Raw genomic sequence first — 24,647 nt, forward strand, 5'->3', positions numbered from 1 at the left:
TGTGATATTGCTTTCATCAGCTCTTGTAATAATATTATTAGAATGTTTTTTAATGTATTGTTTAGTGATGGATAGCCATTAAGAAAATGTGATATCAATTCTATTCTGTTCATATTTATTATTATAAAATCTGTTCAAAATTTCAACAGTTTTATTTCTAATTGTAAGAAATGTGGTTCACCATCGGTTATTTCTAATCATAGATTACAATTTAGAATTGTCTCATGAGTCTCTTACTTTAATTAGATATTCACAAATTTTTATCAACTTTAAACTTTTACATATATACAAAATACATCTACTTATGCACATTTAGTAAAATATCTATATACATTTTGATATAGCTAAATGTTGATTAGTTTCTGTTACATATGTTAAAATTTAAAATAAAAACTTTATAAATTAGTTGATTTCTCAGAAATTATTAAAACTATCGACTTTAAACTTTTGTTTATATGCAAAACACAAATATTATAAAAAGATATATTTTTTGACAATATAAAAAAGATCACATAAAACCAAGATCGCATAAATAATTTCCATAAAAAAAAAACTTGCGCATAAAAGTACCATGTAAATTGATTGTTATAATTGTCAAAAAATCTTTTCTAACATAAAAAAAAAAATTTATAAGGAACATTCAAATATTTAAAAAATTAATATACAAAGTTTCAAATTTATAGCTTTTATAGTAAAAAAAATTTTTTTAATGTACAAAAATATTATCAAAGTGAGAATACTCTTTTAACAGATACTTACTGTAGATTTCTTCTGTGAAGGTTTTGTTTCGCATATCATCATTGTAAATTTATCAGTATTTGAATTTGTTTTTTCTGTAGACATATTGTGAAGATCACTAGTATTGGGCCACACGGTTCTAGCTGAATTATAATAAATATCTGGATCAAAAATTTGCAAATCTGGAGCGTTTGCATTCTCTTTACACTCTGATAACAGTTCTATAGCTTCCTCGTAACATTCCTTCTGAATTTCAATGACTATCTATAAAGAATTGCAATATAATAACAATTGAAAAAATATAATACATAATTGAGCAACATTAAAATTACGACATTAAGGGGACATTTCAAACTTTTTTTTTCAGACGCTTTAATCGACCGGAATCGTGCCTGCCATAAAAATAATTTTTTCCCAAAGTGCTACAAAAACGTGCAAAAACACTATTAAAATAGCAATAAAAAAGTTTTTAATTTTTGTACTCTAAGATGGAAAATTGATGTAAAAAAAAAAAAAGAATTTTACCAATATATTTTTATTTCTTCATGTTACAGCTTCTAAAAAAATTATGTAAATTTTATGCCAAGAAAGTAGAATGTCCCCTTAAAATACATTGTATTATACCTGCATCATAACCTCTGCATACTGATATGTTAAATGTCCTGATTTTTTACCAAGTATATTATATTTTTCACGTGATAATTTTTTTTCTTTGATTAACAAATGTAATGCGTAAACTGTAAATTCATCAATAACGTCTGAGGAATCATTCCCTAAAAACAAAAAAATGTGCAATTTTTAAATAATAACAATGAAAGAATATAAGTCAACATTAAAAAACACAAATTAAAAACGAGTTTTATTTGAGATATCTGGATCTGTAATTTTATATACTTTTTTAAATTAGTCAAACAACGTGCTAAATAAATTTTCGATCTTGAAACAATTAAAAGTTAGACGAAAATAATAGTATCACAATATTAAATTGATTATCAATTTAATTTCGTTTAATAGTATTAAAAAATGGCCTTTTCTCTGTGTATATTTTATTAAATAGCGTATGCACATAAAAAATAACATCTTTTATTAAAAAAAATTTTATTTTTAAAATGTTAAATTGCAATAATATAAAAAACATTAAATAACCATAGCTTGCTTATATGAAATATTGTAAAGTTTCAAGAAAAATGTATTCTTATTATTCTATAATAATTTTTATGAGTTGAGAGGAATAAATATTGGATAAAAAATAATAATAAAATAATAAGTAAAAAAAAAAGAGTTTAATACTTAAAATAATCATATATACTCTGTAGACTATAATAATATTAAAATAAATATAATATTTGTTAAGATTATTAAACTTTACAAAATGTCAAATTATAATACAAACAAGATTATAATTTTTTTATATATAAGCAAGTATATACATAATTTTTTACTTATATATATATATACAGGGTGTTCCAGATTAACCGGAGGAGCCGGCATGTACGTATTCCTCATGAAAAACTGAGTCGAAAATGTCAGTAGCAAAATCTTGAGGGATCATTAGTTTTCAAATGGTAAGCCTTTGAAACCTTCCAACCACAGGCCGTGAAGCTCGCGCTGTCAGGCGCGGCGCAACTAAGCGGCCGGCTAGTCGCTTTGACGAGTATCGCTAAATGGTACCGAACGAGTATAAATCTATGAAATCTCTATTAATATTTGTTGCTATATTCTTAAATCGAGTCCAATTTAATTGACAAAAAGTAATATCAGATGTAAATTCGATAAAACGCCATTTATATCAATAAAAATTATGTGTTTCTGAAATACGTTTTATGTATAAATAAATTAATAAATAAAATCAATATTAATTAAATTATTTAATCAAATAATATTAAAAACATCAGTCGACAACATTTCCAAAACTTTTTTTCAAAAAGTTCTGTCACAAACAGTATTAAAAAACATTTACATTTGAAATTCGCATTTGATGTAAATAAATATTTCATATTTAGGAAATGAAATGAACGAAATTCCGAATTATGATATAAAAGGAAAAGGAAGTAATACTGTGAAGGCATCGACGTAAGTAAATAATAAGTATTATTATTACAAATTACATTTTGAATAATATTTTAGAAACTTTTAGAGTAGATGTTCGAAATGGCCACCACCCATTTCAATACAAAGCTGAGCACGTCTAATCAACTTTTCTCTCGATCGTTGTATCATTTCAGGCGTAATGGTTGCAAGCGCCTCATCAATTAAAAGTTTAAAAAGTTTAAAAGTTTAATATTTTTCTAAAATATTATTCAAAATGTAATTTGTAATAATAATACTTATTATTTACTTACGTCGATGCCTTCACAGTATTACTTCCTTTTCCTCTTATATCATAATTCGGAATTTCGTTCATTTCATTTCCTAAATATGAAATATTTATTTACATCAAATGCGAATTTCAAATGTAAATGTTTTTTAATACTGTTTGTGACAGAACTTTTTGAAAAAAAGTTTTGGAAATGTTGTCGACTGATGTTTTTAATATTATTTGATTAAATAATTTAATTAATATTGATTTTATTTATTAATTTATTTATACATAAAACGTATTTCAGAAACACATAATTTTTATTGATATAAATAGCGTTTTATCGAATTTACAATTGATATTATTTTTTGTCAATTAAATTGGACTCGATTTAAGAATACAGCAACAAATATTAATAGAGATTTCACAGATTTATATTCGTTCGGTACCGTTTAGCGATACTCGTCAAAGCGACTAGCCGGCCGCTTAGTTGCGTCGCGCCTGACAGCGCGAGCTTCACGGCCTGTGGTTGGAAGGTTTCAAAGGCTTACCATTTGAAAACTAATGATCCCTCAAGATTTTGCTACTGACATTTTCGACTCAGTTTTTCATGAAGAATACGTACATGCCGGCTCCTCCGATTAATCTGGAACACCCTGTATATATATATATGATCTCTATGTGAATATAATTATTAAATAGTAGTTTTAACAAATTATTAGGTTTTTATTAAAGAAATTCCCTAAAAATCAACAATTTTTCCAAAAATTTTTCAAAATTCCAGGTAAAATTAGAAAATTTTTAATATAGCTCACTAAAAATACAGAAAATAAAATGTGATTACTAGAGTCCGAATATTTGTGCACAATCCTGAGCGAAGAACTGCAATATGCAAGTGAGCACAGATTCTTAATGAAGTGAAATAGATATATCGGATATCGGTGTTTAGATAAATCAAATGCAGTCAGTAGATGTTGGATTTCCATTAAAAATGTTGAAATTTAATTTTACTTCAACGAGCCTCTTTATTCACTCGCATGTTGAGGTTCTCCATACGCAACACAAAATCATGCACGAATATCTGGATTCTAGTGATTATATACACAAGGCAATTTAGAACAATGTATTGTTTTTTATTGTCACTAGTTTTTTAATAAAAAGTTATGAGTCACACAAGACTATATGTAAATGTACATGGAAATAGGACATTTATTGTTAATCAATTTTCAACATTTTGTATTATTAAAAATTAGAAACAACACAAAAAAATATTTTTGTCAGAAAGATATAGAAAGAATAAGCAATGAAAAAATTTAAAGCAAAAGTAGATTTAAATTCGGAATCTCTGTATTCGCAGGCCAGCTCTTTCATCGCTATGCTACATCGCTTTAATTATTTTTATTTCTAATTCAATCACTCATAAGTTTCTAATTGATTAGAACCTTATCTATTATCTGGTTCTGTATATTTCAAGACAAATGTTTCCAACTCAAATATCTTACAAAAGTAAAAATAAAAAAGTTCCCTAAGTTTCAATAAAATTCTATAAAAATTAATAATTTTGAAACAAAAAAAAATTCCCAGACAATGTTAGTTTTTTGTAGTAGTATAATATTTAAAGTTATTTTTCTGTCTAAAATATCTATTGTATCATTAATTCCTCAAATCTGTATAGAAAATCACATTTGTGTAAAAAAATTAAATAACGTTTTAATTATTGTTTATTACTCACCTAGAGCCTGTTGCACGGAGTCTCTTAATGCTAACAGATGAGCCGAAAGTTTTTTAGATGCATTTTTGTATATATCATACCAATCAGGAATGCTGGAATATACATACAATGTAATTTTAAAGATGTATAGGTACATATCTTGGCTACATTCTGTTTCATCCATGATATGCATGATATATTGTTCATCTTTGTTGTTTAACGTTAAATAAGAATGAATGATGCATCATGCACTATCATATGTGAAAAGAAACGTAGCTTTTTCTTTGTGTTAGTGTGGTAGTGTACATATCATAGAAGATATATAGGTAAGGTATTTATTTAAATCTTCATGTCAAAGAATTCCCTGAGAATTCTTAATTTTTCTAGGAATTTTACTGAAAATTTTTTTCTCCCTTTCCCCAAATAAGATTACAAAATTTTTAAGTATATCTGCAATAATTTTATTTTACTATATACATTTTTTTAATGTTCCTTAATAATACAAATATAAAAAAGCTATTTGAATGTTAAATATTAAATTTATAAAAAAATAATTTCTTAAGTAGTGATAAAACAGGGTTTATTATTAAAAGTTAATGTGACACGTTTCCACTAAAAAATTTGAAAGAGTAAAACAAAATAATACAAACTAAATTTTTCTTTCTTTAAAATGTCACAAAAATGTGAAAAGAATTTACAAGGTATATTAAATAATTGATATTTTCTTTAATGTGAAATGTCTATCCACCTTTTTAATCGTTTTGTCCATTCCTGCCTTTTTTTAAATAAGTCATTTGGTTCAAAATCCAATATTTCTTCTCTGCGCTCCAGAGTAGTAAACATTCGCAAGGATCTAGTGATACGTGGTAATTTTGGCATTGTGTCGATTACCTGTCAATCAATCTTTTATATTATTTTTCAAAATCATATATTTTCCAAAAAACAATCACATAAATACATAACAGAATTAGGCAGAAAATTACTTCATAGAAATAATTAGTTACATGAGATTGCAGTTTTTGCTCAAAAATTTATATTTATGCATTATTATGTTAAGCAATTACTCAATTTTTAATTATCTTCTCTCAAATAATGGTAATCTTTGCATAAAGAAAAATTTTCTTAATAATTATAATTATAATAATAAAAATTATCCTAAAATATTCATCATTTACTTAAAAAAATAAGTAATAATAATTTATATTTATATTTAATTGTACCCTCTATTTAGTTATATTTACTAAGGTAATTATTCAGTTTAGGCACTGGTATTCAAATATCGATGTAGTTGTGCTTATTCGATACGGTTTTGCTTCAAACGAACAAATCTGGCAGAAAAAAGAGTCGCTCCTCGGCACTTCCCGAGAAGCGAAATATTAATCGTTAGTTTTTTTGTTTTTTTTAAGATTTAACGTGCCGTCAACCGAACTTTCGTTGTAGGTTATTTGACACCTAAAGACCATCGCACATGAATTTCCGTAAGCATAAGCATAAGACGTAAACATAAGCTTAAGAACCAATCAGGAAATAGCTATAGATCTAAACACCTCAGAGCCACCGCACAAGCTTTTTCGTAACACGTTACGTTACGTTAAGTGCTCCATAAACCTAAGTTCGTACTTAAAATTAAACTTACATCAACGCACAAAGAAACTTTTAACGTAAGTTCTTAAGTTCTTACGTTAAGGATTTCTTTGTGCGTTGATTTAAGTTAAATTTTAAGTACAACTTAAGTTCATATGGAGTACTTAACGTAACGTAACGCGTTATGGAAGAGTTTGTGCGGTGGCCCTAAAGCACGATCTTGAGATGTCAATGCTGTTATTTCATTGGTTAAGTAAGTCTCAAGTTGGCTCGAAGCTAGACTTTAGGGCCACCGCACAAACTCTTCTATAAGGGCCACCGCACAAGCTTTTTCGTAACACGTTACATTACGTTAAGTGCTCCATAAATCTAAGTTCGTACTTAAAATTAAACTTACATCAACGCACAAAGAAACTTTTAACGTAAGTTCTTAAGTTCTTACGTTAAGGATTTCTTTGTGCGTTGATTTAAGTTAAATTTTAAGTACAACTTAGGTTTGTATGGAGTACTTAACGTAACGTAACGCGTTATGGAAGAGTTTGTGCGGTGGCCCTAACGCGTTACGTTACGTTAAGTATTCCATACGAACCTAAGTTGTACTTAAAATTTAACTTAAATCAACGCACAAAGAAATCCTTAGGGCCACCGCACAAACTCTTCCATAACGCGTTACGTTACGTTAAGTACTCCATACGAACCTAAGTTGTACTTAAAGTTTAACTTAAATCAACGCACAAAGAAATCCTTAACGTAAGAACTTAAGAACTTACGTTAAGGATTTCTTTGTGCGTTGATTTAAGTTAAATTTTAAGTACAACTTAGGTTCGTATGGAGTACTTAACGTAACGTAACGCGTTATGGAAGAGTTTGTGCGGTGGCCCTTACTTGAGCTTAAGATCGGTCTATGGCCGGTATTCATAGGCCGGTATTCATAGTCGGATCTTATATTTAAGATCATCTTAAGTACTGTCTTAAGATGCCATCAACCAATCACAGAGCCGTATTAGCATCTTAAGACATTGCTTGAGACGATCTTGAAATAAGATTTGACTATGAATACCGGCCATAGTCAAATCTTATTTCAAGATCGTCTCAAGCAATGTCTTAAGATGCTAATACGGCTCTGTGATTGGTTGATGGCATCTTAAGACAGTACTTAAGATGATCTTAAATATAAGACCCGACTATGAATACCGGCCTATGAATCCCGTCCTTAGGCCGGTATTTATAGTCGAATTTTATTTTGAGATCGTCTCAAGCAATATCTTAAGATGCTAATACAGCTCTGTGATTGGTTGATGGCATCTTAAGACAGTACTTAAGATGATCTTAAATATAAGATCCGACTATGAATACAGGGGCCCGATTCTTGAAGTCATTCGCAAGAGAAACGTATACGCAAATACTCGCTCTAACAGAAAGTTGTAAGTTTATTGGTTAATAGCCATACGATAGCCAATAAATTTCTAACTTTTCTGTAAGAACAGAATTTGCGAATACGTTTCTCTTGCGAATAAATTCAAGAATAGAGCCCCTGGCCTTAGTGCTGTTACGGCTAAAACACTTCATTGTAGATGACCCTTAAGACTGTACTTATCAAATGCACGATGTAAACTAGGCCTATGTCTATGCTTATACATGACTTCTCTATGTATATATATATACTCAAAGGTTTTCGGCTTTCGCACGTGTATACATACATCGTGTAATCACGTGTAATTTTCTAATTGTTTGATAAGTCGGCATAAATATCTTAAATTATTTGTAAAATAAATTAATTTTTCTTCTTATCATTATAAATGAACAAAATTAACCTTAAGGAAGTGTAAGTATTATTTTCTGATACGTGATTAATGCATACAAGAGATTTTTTTCACTTTTTTATTTTTTGATAATTGTATGTCGTTTTGATAATTTTATTATCAGAATTGCTATATTTATAGATTCGAGGTAGAATGCAGGCATGGAGCGTTTTACACTGGCGGTGATATTCAAGTAAGTTTTTAACCTTGTGTAAACATGATTTAAACAATTGTGTCCTGCAAATTTTTTCTCTTCAAAAAATTTTGTGTGAGTAACTTGAAATAAAGATCATCAATACGCCTAGCATGCCATTATGTTTCCAAATAGTATTTGTTTAATATACAAGCTAAAAATAAAGCGGTAATTATATAGTTTAGACCCGTCACCTCAAATATCGATGTAATTATACCCATTCGACGCAATTTTGCTTAAAACGAATGAATTTGGCAAAAATAAACGTCGCTCTGCCCCAGGAAGTGAGATATTAATCGTTGAAGTTGGGGGTTTTTGGAGGTTAGTTTACGTCCTAAGACGAAAACCAGACGTGCTCGACCTCCCACGAATCGTTGAAGTTGACGATTATTTAGGTTAGGAAACCTGTCATATCGACAAAACGTAGCGGCATAAACACGCTCCGCGACTATATGCGCACGCTCTGTGGCGAGATACGCATGCTCTGAGATCATGTGTGCACGCAAAAAATGCACGAATTTGAAATATGTGAGTATTTGTAATGAATCATTTGTATTTTAATGGTAAACAATAATAAATATGTGTATTAAATCTCTGCCTTACTAATTAAATGAGTCCACAATATACTAAAAATAATAAATACTTAAAAAATTAGCAAGACCCCTATGCAAGGTGAGATTCTTATGTGTGAATCATAAGCAAAATCAGCATGTACTGCTTTATGTGTAGAATCATATTTCATCAATCTTTGACATTATTCACACTGTTTGGTTGATTTAAATTAGTATATAAACATTAATTCTGATGTGCTGTGCATGCATATCACAGCATATCAGAATTAATGGTCCACCATTAGAATTCGAATAGTAAACAATAATGAGTATACATATTAAGGGCCAGTCTAATCAACTGCGATTAACTTTAATTGTTGATTAAAGGGTTGCCAACGTAACAAAATACAATGGTAAAACTTTGCTGTGATTGGTTCGTTTGAATTGTATTTTGTTACATTGGCAACCTTTTAATCAACGATTAAAGTTAATCAGAGTTTAAATGATAATATTTAATTCGCCTGTGAATTAAAACCAATATTACTTATTTTGGACGACCTGACTGACTACTTTATTACATCAATTTGCTAACACAACATTTTGAAGGACTCTTGTTTTGGGTCATTCTCAAGTGTAATCTACAATTGTAAAAACATAATGTATAAACTAAGATATAATACCTATATAATTTCCTATGAATTTAATGTGACACATATAGAAGTACTTCCAATTATGCAATTTTAAAAGTAAGTAAAAAAAAAGAAACGTGAGTCAGAAAAAAAATTTTTTTTTTTTAATGAATTATTTTTAATGTAATATCAAATTTTCAAATACGTTGAACTTTATACAACCATCTCGTTTGTCATGATTTATGCAAGTAAATCATAAGCCTTTCTAGATACATTAATTATTAGAAAAAAAAAGAAACTTATCACAAATTGGTATAGAAAATCCAGTTTTCCAGTAGATACATAAATTTTTATTCTAACCATCTGTTAAAACATAAAATTAACACTACCATGTACCTTGTTGATAAAGCAACTTTACTCTCAGAAGCTTGGTTTTACCAAGAAAATTTAGAAATCTTAAAACGGGTCCTTTTGAACAACTGCTTTCCTACACACAGTTATTAACACATATTAAAAAACGACTCAAAGAATTAGGGTGCCGTCACATGCGGCGTAACTTGCGTAATGCGTAACTTATGTCGACCAATCACATCGTTGTAAAGCACGTTAAAGCCGTCTTCAACGTGCCCCACGACGATGTGATTGGTCGATGCAAGTTACGCATTACGCAAGTTACGCCGCATGTGACGACACCCTTAAAGTTTCGCAATTACATTACGCAATGGCATTAACACTAATAATAAAGAAAACAAATTTGATATAAAACGTTGCATTACTATCCCGTACATCAAAGACATAAGTGAAAATTTGTGTTTGATTTTAAATAAATGTGGGCTTGAAACGGTATATACAAATATCCAAAAAACTTGATCAACTTATAAAAAAGGGCAAAGATAAACTAGAGCTTAATAAAAATACAGAGATAGTATACAAAATAAATTGCAATGACTGGTAACGCAACATATATTGGACAAACAAAAAGACACTTGGAAACTAGACTGAAAGAACATAGACAAGATATTAAAAAACATGAAAGCAATCAGTCTGTCATAAGCAAGCATCGTCTATCACATAATCATGATTTTAATTGATCAGCACTGGAAATTTACATAAAGAGAAAAATGTTAAAAAAAGAGAAATTGCGGAGATGTTTCTTATCAACAAACACTTTTATACTGTTAATGCACAAAAGACACGAGAATTTAAATCCTATTTACGACCGTATAATTGAGTCGGGTAATACAGATACACTAGTATTTAGTCAAATATCTATTTATCTTATAGCTTGACATTGGGCTTTGAACCATTACGTTTGTCATCTAAATTAGTTTCTCGTTAACCATAGTTGTGTACTGGTCGGGAATTTTATCAGTGTGACTTCCCACCATGGAGTAAGAGTAAGAAGTACGATCTCCGTGAAACAAAAGGGAGTGGCTTATTTGGACACAATTACAATTGCACACTGTGCAGATGGTCACGTTGCAAATGGACACAGACTAATGTACACGGTTCAAATGCACACGGTTTATTTGGACACAGGAATTTTGTACACCATAAAGTTGTACACCGTACATTTCTATACCCTTCTGTTTAGGGCACCTCTATTGATGGAATGGATGCCGAAGGCCCCCCCCCTGCACCCTCCCGTGTGTGCGTGCGTGCGTGCGTGCGCGCGCGCGCGCGGCCACGGTTACGGTGTGGAAATGTACGGTGTACAACTTTACGGTGTAGAAATGTACGATGTACATTATTTTGTGTCTATTTGCAATGTGTCCGTTTGCACTGTGTCCAAGTAAAGGTCACTCAAACAAAAGTGGCCCTGATTATAGACTTTAATGGGAGGATGTCCGATGAAGGAATGGATTCATAGTCATGGCTGCCATTTGCAATAATTAATCTTACCCGATTAGTCCGGTTGTATCTCAGTTTGTTTACTTGTATTAATAAAATATTGTAAAACGGCATGTTGGATACGTGGATGTACTACAAAAGGTAGAAAAAAGATGCTTCTAAAAGAAAAAGCCTTTTTGCAGGTTGCACGAAAAAAATGTTTAATAATTGGCGTGACAGCAAAACAAGTCGCATCTGTGAGTTGCATTTTCAGAAAGATGACATTATCAAAGAAGATATCTTTCATATGGCACGTGGTACAACTATTACAGTGCAACGTAAGGTACCAAAGTTGAAAGAAAATGCTGTTCCATCTATTTTTCCACCAGTGGTTATATACTGTAATGTATTGAGCCCAATTAATAAGAAGAAACATAGAAGTATTAATACTTTAATAAAATAAGTTTCATCTGTGAGTTGCAGTTTTCAAAATGATGACATCTCTTTCTCTTTCCCTCTCTCTTTCTCTCTTTTTACAAATGGCTACCATGGCTATGAATCCATTTTTTTTAGCGGATTCTCTCCCAATTAGGGTCTAAAAGCGGGGTCGCTTTTGCTATTTGCACGCTATGAAGATCGTACTCCTTACTTTTACTCCGTACTTTCTACTAAACTACCACATTTTCACTAAACTTTTACATCTTTTACATGTTTTATTCTATCATTTTTTTAACGAATAAAGGATATATTTTAATTAGATACAAGGGATACCTTACAATAATATTTGACGACGTTTATAAAATTTGAACTGACTCACAATCATGTAAGTTATTGATTTCTTCATAAAAATGTGTTTTATCAACAATATTTTAAAGAAATGCAATTTTAGCTTTAGGCTTATGATTTACTTGTATAATTCATGACGAACGAGATGGTTGCATGGAGTTCAACGTATTTGAAAATTTGATATTATATTCAAGGTAGTTTGCTAAAAAAAATTTTTTTTTCTGTCCTTTAATTTTTTTCTTTTCTACTTTTAAAATGGACTTGGTTAGGTGGTGTGATTGTGAGCGGACGCGTGGTGTACGAGTGCGAATAAGATTGTAATTTGAGCGAAATTAGATAAGGTAGAGGCGATATTTAGTGTTAGGAGGATAGCGAGGAAGTCAAGAGCATAGGGTAATTGGAGGAAGATTCGAGAGGTAAGGCGTTAAAATTTTAGGAAGAGGAAATCAGGCGGAGAGGTTAGGAGGTTAGGTATCAACGAGTAGGAAAGTGCGGGAAAATGTCCAGGGAGATAAGAGAGAGAGAAAAGGCAAGAGTATAGAGGAAGGACAGAGGAAATTGGTGATGGAAGGTAGTAAACAGGGTAAAAGGGTGAGCTTCAAGGATCAAGAGGAGGTAGGTAAAGAGAATATGGATAGGGACTGTTTAGCTAAGATAAGGAAGGAAGTTAAAGCAATGGCTTTAGAATTGAAAGAATTTAAGGACGAGATAAGACAAGAATTGAAAGTTTTAAAGGTAAAAGATGAATTATGGGAGAAAAGAATGAAAGAATTAGAGGTTAAATGCATAGGGGTGGAGAAAGATATTATAGAGTTAGGAGAAGTAGTAAAGAGAGGGGAAGTAGAAGGTGGGAGGTCTAGTTGGACAGAGGATAGCGTTAGCATGGGAAGCGTAGCAGTAGGAAGAAGGAGAAGTGAGAGTAGAGAGAGTAGATGCAGTAGAGCGAGTTCAGGATATAGTTTTGAGAATAGTAGCGGAGGATTAAGTGACAGAGGTAGGAAAATTAAAGAAGTGGGTTGAGGATAGGGAGAAAGAAGAGAAGAGAAAGAACATAGTAATTAGAGGTTTAAGAAAGTAAGATTTAGATAGAATACAAGAGGGATGGATAGAGGAGATGATTAGAGAAAAGCTAGGATTGGAAATTAAGGTGACGAAGTGGTGGATAAGCGGTTTAGTGATAATAGGAGGTCTTGAAACCGAGGAAATGAAAAGGGACATTATGTGTAAGAATAAACTTAGGGGGGAACGGATATTTATTGAACAGGATCTGATATGGGAGGAGAGGAGTACGCAAAGAGATATCGCAAGGTGGGTTAAAGAAGAGAAGGACAGGGGTAGGATTGTAAAGATAGGTATAGGCAGGGTAAAAATAAATGGAATATGGTTAAAGTGGGAAAATGTGATGTCAGATAGGAGGATAGATTTGTCAAGGAGGAAGTTAGGAGAAGGGGAAACTATAGATGAGGTAAGGTTAGACAGGGATGGTACTGTTCACACGGATAGGAGTAAAGAGGAAATGAAAACGAAGGTAGGTGTTAGCTTAGGAGATAAGGAAAACTAAAAGCTTGCCAAGAAGGGATGAAAAAGAAAAATAATAGTAGAAGCAAATTTATAGTTAATGGTAAAGGTAATGGTAAATATAATAGGAAATGTAAGAGGAAAAGTAAGGGTAAGGGTAATAATAATGTAATACATAGGACTTATTTGGATAGGAATATGTTATTTTGGAATGTTGCGGGTATAGGTAGACAGGACAGAGATTTTTGAGAATTTGTTAAAGGTTTTGATTATATAGGTCTAGTTGAAACTTGGGTAGAGGAAAAGGGTTGGAATAGTTTAAAGGATATGCTTCCTGATTTGCATAACTGGGAATGTTGTTTCGCGGAGAGAAGTAAAAAGAGAGGTAGAGCCAAAGGAGGATTCATAATAGGAAAAAGAAGGAGTGGGGGAACAGTGATTGGAAATTGATAGATAGGAGTGAAGAAGGGTGGATAGCTTCTAGGATAGAGAAAGCATTTAAAGGAAAAAGCATGTGGATAATAACAGTATATAATCAAGGCAATTGGGAAGGTATAAGAAGTGCTATATTAGAAATAGTAGAAGAAAATAGGAATGATGAGATTTTAATAGGAGGGAATTTTAATATAAGAATTGGAGAGCTAGGTATAGAAGAAGAGGCGATAGAGTTAGGTAGGAAAAGTAAGGATAAGACAATAGGCAATAATGGGAGAGATCTCGTAGAGTTTGTAAATGACATAGGAGGTTATATATTGAACGGAGCGTTTGAAGGCGACAGGGAAGGAAAATATACTTACATTGGAGCTAGAGGTAACACGGTTATAGATTATGTCATTGCATGTGAAAATTGTATTGATAGGATAATGAGTTTTAGTATAGTGGACAGAGTGGACTCGGATTACATGCCCTTGTCAGTGAAGATAACCACAGAAGAGGAACTGAAGGAGGAGGAATTACAAGATATAAGAAAAAGGAGGACAAAAATTCTATGGGACATGGAATTGAGACTCTTGTACGAGGAAAGGACTGAGGTAGCAGAATGGACGGAAAATTTGGAAAATGACCCAGCGAAAGAAATCTGGAAAAAACTAAAGGAAACGATTCGGGAGGCGATGGTGAAAAAAGAAATAGTATGGAAGAGAAGGAAAATAGGACATAAAGAATGGTGGAACAGGAGTTGTTCCAGGGAAAAGAGAAAAGTTCACAGAGCTCTGAAAAGCTGGAAGAAAGGTAAAATCACGAGGGAAGTTTACCTGGAGTACAAGAGCAATTTAAAAGAGTTCCTGGATAATAGATATGCTGTTTGGAAAGAAGAACTGGAGCTGAGAAACCTCCAGAGGGATGCAACTGAGGTATGGAAATTTATAAACAAAAGAAAAGGAAGAAGAAAGAAGATAAAAAACAGTATAGGAAAGAGAGAATGGGAAAGGCATTTCAAGAATCTGCTGGAGGGCTCGGACAGAAGAGGAAATGAAGATATTTCTTAAGAGGTTGAGATAGAGGAAGGAAGTGAAAAAGAGGAGGGAGTGGAGATTAACGAAGAAATAATTGGAAGAGCAATTGACAGACTGAAAAATAAGAAGGCACCAGGTTTAGATGGAATTCCTCTAGAGACATGGAAATACGGAGGCGCTGCTATTAGGAAAGGGCTTACAGTATTAATAAAGAAGATCTGGCTAGGAGATAGTATTCCAGAGGATTGGAAGACAAGTGTGATTCTACCTTTATAAAAAGGGGGATCAGGAAAGAACGGAAAATTATAGGAGTATTTCCCTGCTTTGTTCTGCTTATAAGATTTACGCAGTGGTCTTAAGAGTCTTTTTGGAGGAGGAATTGACGGAGCTGAAGGCGCTACCGGAGAGTCAAGGTGGTTTTAGGGAAGGAAGAGGAACGATGGAGAACATCTTTATTTTGAATCATGTGGTACAGAGAGAGAAACTAAAGGAAGAAAAGAAGGTGTTCGCTTTATTCGTGGACATGAAAGCGGCTTTCGATAATATAAGAAGACAAAAATTATGGCACATTCTAGAAGAAATTGGTATAAAGAAGCAAACAATTAGAAGACTGAAGAAGATTTACTGAAGAAGGCGGTAGTGAAGACTGAAGATGGAGTGACGAAGGAATTTTACACGTGTAAAGGAGTTAGGCAGGGATGTGTGATGAGTCCACTACTTTTTAATTTATACATTGCGGACATGGATAAGTACATGAGTAAAAGAGGGATAGGTGGTATCAAACTAGGAAATGATAGGATATGGTCGTTAGCGTATGCGGATGACATGGTTTTATTAGCCAAAAATAGAGTAGATTTAATGGATATGATGGATACGCTTAGGAAATTTTTAAAGGATAAAGGATTAGAACTTAATATAGATAAAACAAAGGTTATGATATTTAATAGAAATGGGAAGGAAAAGATTGGTAAATGGGAAGGTAAGGAATTAGAAGAGGTTAGTTCTTTTAAATACTTAGGTTTCGTTTTTAATAGAAAAGGGGATTATAGAAACCATATAAAAGATTTGAGTATTAAGGGTAGACTGGCTGCGAATAAAGTATGGGGATTAGGAGAAAGAATTTGTAATAACGATTTTAGTGGGAGATGGATGTTATTTTGTTACTTGGTTAAAAGCGTTATATCTTACGGGGTAGAAATTTGGGAATGGGAAGAAAAGAAAGAATTAGAAAAGGTAATGTTAGATTATGTTAGATGGATTTATAACTTGGATTTTTGTACGTCAAGATATATTATGATGTTAGAGTTGGGTTTAGATAAATTAAGAATTAAATGGCGTATAAGGGCTAGAAGGTTTGAGGAAAAAATTAAAGCTATGGAGGATTACAGATGGGTCAAACTATGTTGAAATGAGAAAAGAAAATTTGGATGGAAGGATTTATATGGGAAAGAGAGAGAAAGATATTATAATAGGAATGGATGGGGAGTTCGCAGACTTTAGAGGGTTTAGAGGGCGATGCAGCTAGGAGATTTGTTAAAGAGTTAGAAGTTAGAGATAAGGACGTACAGGTACAGGAATTGGAAAGTAAATTGAGCGGGGCGAGATATAACACGAGGTATTCGGTAATTCTGGATAGGAAAGTGCGGAAACCAAGGTATTTAAGTAGGAAATGCGTAGATAGCGATAGGAATTGTATAGGAATAAGAGTGTTAGCTAGATTTAGATGCGGCAATATGGAAGAAAACAATAAATATTGGTTAAGCGAGGTAGATAGAGAATGCGTATTCTGTGGCAAAGGTAAAGATAATTTAATTCATTTTATGGAAGAGTGTGAGATTACGAGGTCGTGGTTCGAAGTTTTAGATAGAAATAGGAGAGAAAGAATAGAAAAGCTACTAAGTGATGTGAAAAAAGTTTTGTTAAAATTTTGGTGATATGAGAAGAAAAAGTGTTTAAAGAAAGAATAGGTAATGTATTAGGTACTGAATTTGTGTAAACTAAATTAAGGAAGAAGACTGTATATGTAATCATCTGTGATTAAATTGTGATAATAGGGTATGATTATAAATTGTAATAAGTTAGGTGTGTTAGTATTTAGTGCATGGACGGATGAAAGTATGAATGATTTAGACTTATTTTATAAATTAAGTCCCCTTCTTGGCATGTAAAGCTGAAGTAAATAAATATTATTACTTTTAAAATTGCATAATTGGAAGTATTTTTATGTGTCATATTAAATTCATAGGAAATTATATAGGTATTATATCTTAGTTTATTTATTATGTTTTTACAATTGTAGATTACACTTAAGAAGGACCCAAAACAGGGGTCGAAACGTTGTGTTAGCATGATATAATTTTGCATGTGATTCATATGTAAGAGTCCTATTTTGCGTAGAGGTTTTGCTAATTTTTTTAGTATTTATTATTTTTTGTATATTGTAGATTTGTTTATTTAGTAAGGTGAATATTTAGGGTGTGTCAAGTTAGCATCTCAACATCAAAATTCTGTAGTTTTGATGAGAGTTCCCATTTCATATTGAAGAGATTAGGAGTTTTTTATAATTTATATAAAGAGTTCCGCTTATTAACGGCCGAAAATTAAAATTTAAAAAGTGGGGTGCTTACTTTTTTCGAAATTTGAGCTCGAATAGTTCTGAACGGTTTTATCGCTTCTTTTTGCAAATATCTAGAGTTCCTGATACGTAAAAAAAAGTTTCCATTTATAAAAAATTTTTTTTTTAGTTTTTGAAATTTTATTTTGAGATATAATAGTTCTGAGATATTTTTATTGTTATTTTATTTATTTTGAAGAGTTCTCGACAGTTAAAAACAATTTAAACTAAAAATTAAATTAATCAGAACTTTAAACAGTTTCACATATCAATTAAAAAAACTACCTATATCTTCTCATCTCATCACCCAATCACTTTGAGCCGCAAGACTTTTTGTTAGATCTCGTTGAGAACTACTTGAAACATTAATCAAAACTATAAAAAATTTCTCGAAACTCTAAAAAATTTTTTCTGAACTCGATACTGAAAATTTTCTAAAGTTTAGTGATCGAAATTTTTTTTAGTACGTGCCATCTTGCAATCCGTTTGTCGAATCGCTTTGACTTATAAGACTTTTTGTCAAAACTCGTCGAGTACTGCCTAAAAATATGATCAGAACTATTCGAAACTTTAGAAAAAATTTTGATCACTAAATTAAAAAAATTTTCAATCATCCTTCCAATACGTGACATCTCGCAATCCGTTCGTTCAGTCGCTTTGACTTACAAGACTTTTTGTCAGAACTCGTCGAGTACTGCCTAAAAATACGTTCAGAACTATGCGGAACTCTAAAAAAAATTTAGTATCAAGTGCAGAAAAAATTTTTTTAGAGTTCCGAGTAGTTTTGATTAATATTTTGAGTAGTTTTGAGAGTTCTAACGAAGAGTCTTATGGCTCAAAGTGATTGGGTAACGAGATAGGAAGATATAGGTGTTATTTTTAATTGATATGTGAAACTGTTTAAAGTTCTGATTATTTTAATTTTTAGTTTAAATTGTTCTTAATTGTTGAGAACTCTTCAAAATAAATAAAGTAACAATAGAAATGTCTCGGAACTATTATATCTCGAAATCAAAATTTTAAAAATTAAAAAAGTTTTTATAAATGGAAATTTTTTTTAACGTATTAGGAACTCTACACATTTACAAAAAGAAGCGATAAAACCGTTTACAATTATTCGAGCTCGAATTTCGGAAAAAGTTAGCACTCCACTTTTTAAATTTTAATTTCCGGCTGTTAATAAGCGGAACTCTTTACATAAATTATAAAAACCTCCTAATCTCTTTAATATGAAATGGTAACTCTCATCAGAACTACGGAATTTTGATGCTAACTTGACACACCCGAATATTTAATACATGTATTCATTATTGTTTGCCGTTAGAATACAACTAATTTATTATTTTAAGCACAAACACATTTTAAATTTGATACCACATTTTAAAAACCGATAATACTATGTGAAGCACAATTTACTGCACCACATGGGTTTGTTGATTTTCTACGTGAAACATAAACTACCGAAATCATAAAGTATGTACATACATTTGAAATTTGTACATTTAGAATGGCATGTGACTTCAGAGGCTGTGTTTTAAAATTACTGTCAATACTGAAAGTCTATAGTTTCCGTTTTATATACTATAGATTTTTAGTACTGACAGCAATTTTGAAACACAATCAGAGCGTGCGCTATAGTTGCGGAGCGTTTTTATGTCGCTACTCAGGTCTGGAAACTTGCACCATTTAATGGTGGTAGGGATGTCTGGCTAAACGAAGCCTTTTTCGATAGTTTGCTCCGTCTCCGCACTAGTCTGGTTACTGTGAAGTTGGCACCGCAACTTTCTGTGCCGCAGGTTTTCACGACAATTCTACTTGCACTCCAAATAGTTCTAGAGTTCCTGATAAGTTTCAGAAGTAGTTTCGTTGATTTAAAATTAAATTAAAAATTTATTATGTCGGGCTATTCTATTCGATAAATAGTAGATTAAGGAAAAAGCCTCTAGAGCCAATACTGGTTGGATTTTGCTTGTATGATGGTTTTATCAATTATTAAATGTACAGACGTTTCGGCGCATGGGTTTTGGCCATCTTCAGTGTACAAACTCCGCAATTATGTTACTCCGCAATTATGTTGTCATTCGTCTTTGAAAACTTATGATCATCTCTACGCTTACAATGATTTAAACATTATAGGAGGTCAACCAGTAATCATTGTTTCAAGCACAAGAAACGAATTCTCTGAGAGATTGTGTGTGGATGTTTCAAAGGTCGGACTTATACTGAGTACTATTTGTACTCCAAAGAGTTTTAGAATTCCTGATAAGTTTCAAAAATAGTTACGTTCATTTAGTTAAAAAAATGAAATTTAAAAGTATGAGGTGCTAATTTTCCCTGGTACCCTACTAGTAAAAAACGAAAGTTATATCAACAGTTCTACTTGCATTCGCAATAGTTCTACAGTTTCTGATAGATTTTAGCAATAGTTCTGTACATTAAATATTTTTAAACAATTTTTGATTTGACCACTGGCACCGCACCACAAGAGTAAACCAACATTTTATAGCGAGTTCCAGTCGATTTTATGGCATTTTCTAATAGTTCTGCAATAGTTCCAACGCATTTTGTATGTTTTGTCAATAGTTCCGGTCTACAGGCATTTTTAAACAATTTTTTAATTTAACCGCTGTATTTTAGCGAATAAATACAGTATTTTTTGGATACTATGAAACGGTATCAATATGAAACAGTATCAATATGATATTGATTTTATTTATGTTTAACTCAATTATACTGTTATCAGAGTGACCCAATGTGCACCACGTGGTTGGCGGTCGGATTTTGCACATAATGTGTGGCAATTCTGAAATTTATTTGTGGAAATTTACACTTACTGATCTGAATATAGCGGATAGTTGACACGCCAATTTTACTAAAGTCAACAGAAGGTTCGCCATTTTAGCAGCCTGTTCAGATCACACAAATATACACATACACGTACATACTCATACATAAAGAATAAAAATTCAAATTTTATTAAAAAAATCGGCCCTTTTTATATGATGTGTAAAATCCGATCGTCAACCTTCACGTGATGCACATTGGGTCACTCTGATGACGGCAGTATGATTTAGTTAAACACGAATAAAATCAATGTGCGATATTATATTGATATCGTTTCATATTAATACTACACTGGCGCAAAAAAAAAAACGAAACAAAATTTTTGACCGATTTTTAGGCAATCTTCAAAGTGATGCAACTTTGCGAAAAATTATTCAAATTACATGTACTTTTTTTTAAATTAAAGGGCAAAGTCTCTACTTTGAGAATCTCTACGCGAAAGTTTGATTTGTTAAGTGCGAACCTTTTGTATCGCATGAAAACCAAACATGTGTTTTTTAATTGAAAAAAAAAAAAAAAAAAAAAAAAAGAAAAGTTTTTTACCATTTTTCACAAGTTTCTCGTTAAAATCTGGCTAATATTAATCCAGATTCTTAAAGTTCATTTTTTTTAAGCAATTAAAAAAAAACATGTTGATTGCACACGAGTTTGAAATTTGCACTGCATTTTAGGGTATTTTAGCGAATAAATACGGTATTTTTTGAATATCATGAATTTTGAGTATCAATATGATATTGCACATTGATTTTATTCGTGTTTATTGGCTCATGTGGCTCTGAAATTTATCGGTGGAAATTTTTACCTACTGAAATAAATATAACGGATAGCTGACGCACCAATTTCACTGAAGTCAATAGAAGATCACATTCATCTATTTTCATAAACCCACACATACACGTAAACATACATATACACATACTTTACATAAAAAATAAAAGTTTAAATTTTATTTTAAAAAATCAGCTTTTTCAGAGCAGCTTTTACATGATGTACAAAATACGATCGTTATTCTCCACGTAGTGCACATCGGGTCACTTTGATGACGGCGGTATGATTGAGTTAAACACGAATAAAATCAATGTGCAATATCATATTGATACTTAAAATTTATGACATAAAAATACCGTATTTATTCGCTAAAATACCCTAAAATGCAGTGCAAATTTCAAACTCGTGTGCAATCGATAAAAAACATTGTATTGACATGTTTTTTTTAATTGTTTAGAAAAGAATGAACTTTAAGAATCTGAATTAATATTAGCCAGATTTTAACGAGAAACTTGTGAAAAATGATAACAAACTTTTACTTTTTTTAATGAAAAAACACATGTTTGGTTTTTATGCGATATAAAACATACTTAACAAATCAAACTTTCGCCTAGGGATTTTTAAAGTAGAGTCTTTGCCCTTTAATTAAAAAAAAAAATGAAGAGCTTGTTAATGCTAAGCAAAAATAATAAGATAAACAGGTTAATATGTCGAGCTAATACCAATTTTCACAATATGATCTAATTTATTAAATCAAAAATATATTATTATGAACGCTATCAAAAACAACTGTGTTAAAATGTGTTATAATAATTAAAGCGTGAACGAATAAATAATACAAAAAATAATCCAAAATTATAGTCAAAAATCTTGTCGAGAAATGTAAAATATCAAAACCGATAGAAAATATGTAATTTTTGAACAATACAAATCGATATGCGTATTGTAAAAAAACTACAAACTACATATGTTGATTTCAGACAATATTAACACAAGCAAAAAAAGCCAACAGTTTCTACAAAGCGTTAAAAACGATTGTAACGTTCAGTAGTCAGAGGCAGAATGAGCGAACTTATTGTCCGTTAATCATTTTCGACAAAATGTCAAACAAACAACAATATGAATTGTCGAGACACTTTGTGTACTTCTGTAACATGATGCCATTAATTGGATTTTTAATATGAATCGTTTCTGAAATTAACTTTTTTTTGGTATCTTGATTTAGAATCTAATATTTTAACATTATCCCAATCAAACAAGTGGTTATTTTTTAGCATGTGTTCTATTACAATGCTGTAAAAATTGTAACGCGTTATATGTAGAACAGACGAAAAAACATTTAAGTACCAAAATTAAGGAACACGCGAATAATTTTAAATTAGAATCGTCGAGACATTCCGTTATAACAGAACACATGCTAAAAAACAACCACTTGTTTGATTGAGATAACGTTAAGATATTAGATTCTGAATCAAGATATCAAAAAAAGTAAGGGAGGCATCTACATTGGAGGGTAAAAAAAGTCTTTTTTTTTTGCTTAAATCGATAGTATTTCATTCATAGAACATGAAGTCCCAAGTATAGATTTAAATTGTATCAGGCCGAAATGAGCATGTGTAGTGCGCATGTCCCGAGCACTCTGAACGGGACGGCAAGTAAAAATTTCTAACTGTTTTTGAAAAGGTACATTGCCTGCTGGGAAATAATTACTTGAGAAGTGTTTAGGTGGGTATACACAAAATGCCAATGAAAGTTTTAATTCGACGATTTAGCAACTTGCTCCAAAACACCTCCATTGCGGCCGCAAAATCATTGAAATTGCTGCCTACATAGCTGCTGGAATTTTTAATGAAGGCTATTTGTCGGTTCTAAGAATCATGTCATGCATGGAAAGTAAATAAGAAAAAGTTTAAGATATATAGCGAGGGGTGGGAGAACAATTACGTTACTCAAAGAATAACCAAATTTGAAATGGGTACTACAATGAGATATCAAAATAAGATAATCATAAGAAACATTAGTGTAAAATAATTATAATGTAAATAAACCAAAATGAAAAATATGACAAAATGTATAAAGATTTGATTTGAAAATACGAGAAAAGTAAATAATAATAAAAAAAAAAATTAGGAATGTATATGAAAGGGATCTTAAATATTATAAAATAAATAATAGTAGATAATGAACAATTAAGGATATAAGTTAATATGTACGGATTGTGCCAGTGGCTACCTAGGGAGAGCCAGTGAGTAAGAAATGGGAAAAAAATAATTATTAATTAAACTTATGTTGAAAATCTTAAGTCTAATATTTAATAACAAGAAAATTAAAATAAAAGTAACTAATGATAATTTTCATTATTAAATTTAATGGATCAAGAATTAAAGTTTATCAATTAAATTAATATTAGTAAGAAAAAATCTTATAATTTAAAAGATGAAAATTTAAACACTAAATAATTTTATAGTTTTACTAAATGTTCTTAAATATAATAATAATCAGTGTTTATTCATAGATCCATTTTAAAAAGGATAGATCTTACCTAAGGTAGCATAAAGATTTGTATACAGTACTTAATTAATATATATTGATTAACAATTTGTAATATAACGAGATTAAAAATTATTCAATTTGATTTATATAGAAAGATTAAAGATTTATATTTAATATGATAGGTATAGGAACAATATTAATTTGTATTATCACAAACAGATTATAATATAACGAAAACGGAATATTTAACATTAAAGTCTATCAACGGTATGAGTTTTATATTTAATGGTATAGGAAATTCGAAACTTTGTGTACTAAATGTTTATTAACAATTTAAAATATAACGCAAATTAATTTATTGGGTATATTCAAATTGGAAGATATATATCTTGTAGGAGCAAAGTGAAATTAATTCAGCAAATAACTTATAATATTAGTAAATGTTTTAATTAAGGGAAAAGAAAACAAAGTAATAACTTACATACAAAAATAGTGTGATATTTATGTGAGGTAAGGCAAGGTAATGCAGGATCTGGGATGACCATGTGTTGTCTGTCTCCGTGACGAGGTATCACGCGCACGGAAAAAAAGGATTAGCACTGGGAACTAAAATATAGCAGTGACAACTAAAATGTGTCCTTATTCTAGGGACAATGCAATTACTGTCCAAGCTAAAATTATTCGCTAGTTGCACTTAGCTATTATAGCAACAGATTATTGCTACTCTTTAGTAGCAATAATCTGTTGACAATGTCGCTTTGTCCTTGACAAAAGACAAATGTCGCTTAGCTGAATTAGCAACTTAATTCCTAGCTATTTTTTTTTTCTACAGA

General features: G+C 31.1%; 2 protein-coding genes across 12 annotated transcripts in view; one reads left to right on the forward strand and one right to left on the reverse strand.

The window, feature by feature from the left end:
• Window positions 1–10,104, reverse strand: part of LOC105833264 (activating signal cointegrator 1 complex subunit 3) — a 122,977-nt gene extending 112,873 nt beyond the window's left edge. For 3 of the 6 annotated variants that reach the window (XM_036288345.1, XM_036288344.1, XM_036288340.1), the window contains exons 1-5: window positions 5,969–6,289; window positions 5,497–5,639; window positions 4,770–4,861; window positions 1,363–1,511; window positions 760–1,002 (exon numbers count right to left, since the gene is read on the reverse strand). In XM_036288345.1, coding sequence (XP_036144238.1) covers window positions 760–1,002; window positions 1,363–1,511; window positions 4,770–4,861; window positions 5,497–5,627 — 615 coding nt within the window. In that variant the 5' untranslated portion in view covers window positions 5,628–5,639; window positions 5,969–6,289. The other 3 variants (XM_036288342.1, XM_036288343.1, XM_036288341.1) reach the window with 3 other exon arrangements.
• The window catches only part of LOC105840125 (transducin beta-like protein 3), a 191,941-nt gene continuing 175,251 nt past the window's right edge, over window positions 7,958–24,647 (forward strand). For 3 of the 6 annotated variants that reach the window (XM_036288351.1, XM_036288346.1, XM_036288350.1), the window contains exons 1-2: window positions 7,959–8,157; window positions 8,276–8,327. In XM_036288351.1, coding sequence (XP_036144244.1) covers window positions 8,132–8,157; window positions 8,276–8,327 — 78 coding nt within the window. In that variant the 5' untranslated portion in view covers window positions 7,959–8,131. Of the gene's footprint in view, window positions 8,158–8,275; window positions 8,328–10,186; window positions 10,744–24,647 lie in introns of those variants that run through there. The other 3 variants (XM_036288352.1, XM_036288347.1, XM_036288349.1) reach the window with 3 other exon arrangements.

This window comes from Monomorium pharaonis, chromosome 6 (genome assembly GCF_013373865.1).
Source record: "Monomorium pharaonis isolate MP-MQ-018 chromosome 6, ASM1337386v2, whole genome shotgun sequence".
In the NCBI taxonomy this organism is placed as follows: domain Eukaryota; kingdom Metazoa; phylum Arthropoda; class Insecta; order Hymenoptera; family Formicidae; genus Monomorium; species Monomorium pharaonis.